General features: G+C 59.5%; 2 protein-coding genes across 8 annotated transcripts in view; both read right to left on the reverse strand.

Annotated features, from left to right (window-relative positions):
* Positions 1 to 340, reverse strand: part of ACAP1 (ArfGAP with coiled-coil, ankyrin repeat and PH domains 1) — an 11,223-nt gene extending 10,883 nt beyond the window's left edge. Inside the window, exon 1 of the mRNA XM_004712998.2 lies at positions 255 to 340. Coding sequence (XP_004713055.2) covers positions 255 to 340 — 86 coding nt within the window. The remainder of the gene's footprint in view (positions 1 to 254) is intronic.
* The window catches only part of LOC123522076, a 4,488-nt gene continuing 2,496 nt past the window's right edge, over positions 22 to 2,013 (reverse strand). For 3 of the 7 annotated variants that reach the window (XM_045293449.1, XM_045293446.1, XM_045293445.1), the window contains 4 exons: positions 1,529 to 1,666; positions 1,305 to 1,442; positions 912 to 1,064; positions 33 to 752 (listed from right to left, as the gene is read on the reverse strand). In XM_045293449.1, the coding sequence (XP_045149384.1) occupies positions 694 to 752; positions 912 to 1,064; positions 1,305 to 1,442; positions 1,529 to 1,666 (488 nt within the window). In that variant the 3' untranslated portion in view covers positions 33 to 693. Of the gene's footprint in view, positions 753 to 911; positions 1,065 to 1,304; positions 1,443 to 1,528; positions 1,667 to 2,013 lie in introns of all 7 variants that reach the window. The other 4 variants (XR_006680372.1, XR_006680373.1, XM_045293447.1 and 1 more) reach the window with 4 other exon arrangements.

The raw sequence follows: 2,013 nt of genomic DNA on the forward strand, positions 1-2,013 counted from the left end.
TGCCGGCCACAGGCCCTGGAGGCCAGGTGGGCAGGGAGAGATGCAAATCTAGATGGTGATGTCGGAAGAGTGGGTCCTCTCCAGCAAAGGGCCTGGGGGCACAATTCTTTCCCCAAGGGGAAGGGGTGCACTAGGAAGAGCTCTCACCCTACCCTTCTAGGCAGGCCTGGGAGGGGCAGGGGCGGAGCCAGGCCGAGGTGCGCCCGAGATCAGAGAAGCCACAGGCCCCGCCCTCAGAGATCAGTCGCTGTCACCTTCCCACCAGGCCCCTGGTCTGCTTCTCCTTCAGCGGTGGAGGCGTCGGAGCCAGCAGAACCCTCGGGCTTCTCCGTTTCCTCATCTGGAAGCCAGGGATGAGAGCCCCAACCTTCAGGGTTGTGGTGAGAATGAAAGGGTGACACCAATGACATTGGAGGAACAAAATGAATCACATCGGTCCTTGCAGGTGCGTCTGGCCAGCCGCAGCTTAAGCCTCCCTGGGCTCCTGAGACAGCCCCTGTCCTGGAGTCTGGCGTCCTGGGCTGCTCTCCCCGCTGGCGGTTTCCTGTGTGTGAACTCCCCTCCCGCCTCCCCTCTCCTGGCTGAGCACCCAGCACCCAACTCACAGCACGCAGGCTCCTGCTCATCGGTCTTTATTGTGCACCCCCGGTGTGGGGAAGGCAGGGGAGTAGCCCCCACCCCATGCCGAGTTGGCTACATTTTCCATGGTTTGGTTTCCTTCTCCTGGCTCCCCTGGCGCTGTGCAGTTTCATCTGGAAAGGGTAGGGCCTGGCTTAGTGGCTTCCTTGCAAAAGATATGAGCTCTTGCCCATAGGACCCCAGGCCCCCCGAGCCCCACCTGCAGCCTTCCCACTCAGAGCCTCTACCTCCCTGCCCAGTGAGAGCACCCCCTAGTCCCTGCTCAGGCTCACATCTAGGCTGCTTCCAGTTTGGGGGACTCTGGCAGCTTCCAGATCCTTGATCTAAGCCCATTGGACTTTGCCAGCTCAGGTCTTTAGTCATCAACCACTGATACCAGCCGGACACCAGTTGGGCCTCCTTGTCCTTAGAGGGCAGGGTAGTATCTGAAGTAGGGCGGAATGGTAGAAGGGGGAAAAGGAGGAGACATGGAGGTAGCAGTGGTGCCAAGCTGGACGTGGTCCCAAGCCCTTTGGGGCTGCACTGGTGTCAGTGTGGGCTCTGGGAGGTCGAGGGCCTAGCCTACGATTGGCTGTGGATACGATGGTGTGAAAAAGGATTGAGGGGGTGGGAATGAGAACTTGCCAGGAGTCAGGCCCAGAGAGCTGGTGGTCTGGGGTCCTTACCCGGCCTTACTGGTGTCACTCTTATCTTCAGGGACTTCTCTGAGGTCTGGTTATCCTGAAAGAGGTGTCTCTTGTGGCCCAACACTCGGACCTCGGTGTTTCCTACAGTCTCCGTCTCCCAGGCTAAGCTGGAAAAGCCTGGAAGCATCATGAACCAGGGTAAGCAGTCATCAGGCTGTTGGCCTGGGGGCCCTGCCATCAGCCTGACCTGGCCCAGCTCTCACTGTTAGGCAGTCCGTCAAGCTCCGGGTGGGAGCAGGACCTCAGGTATCTCCCTTTGCTGTAATACTCCTTGCGCTGAGGGTCCTGTGTCAGTGCAGGAGAGGTCACAGCTGGGGATGGATTTCCGGTGGTGGAAGAATCTGCAGGGTCACCCAAAACAATGCTTATGGCCACACGGGGTAGTCCTGCCCCCAGGTTGGCCGTCACCACTGCAGGGGGTGGGGGCACCACAGGGGAGAAGTGCAAGCCCTGGGGGGGCCTCATCTCTTTCCTTATCTTCCCTCCTCCCACTTAAGAAAGCCTTCAGGCCTGCATCCCCACCCCCCCACCCCATCCGCCTTCCTAGCTATTTCATCCTGAGTGGGGACTCATTTCTAGCTGTCCTTGGCTGCCCTGGGGCCACCTCTCAGCATGAACTCCCTCAGGCAGTAGCTCCCTGAGTCTGATATCCATCCTTTCCCCTGCGTAAGAGCAGCACTGTGACTGG

This window comes from Echinops telfairi, unplaced genomic scaffold, assembly GCF_000313985.2.
Source record: "Echinops telfairi isolate 266 unplaced genomic scaffold, ASM31398v2 ScPeMD7_2010;HRSCAF=2546, whole genome shotgun sequence".
In the NCBI taxonomy this organism is placed as follows: domain Eukaryota; kingdom Metazoa; phylum Chordata; class Mammalia; order Afrosoricida; family Tenrecidae; genus Echinops; species Echinops telfairi.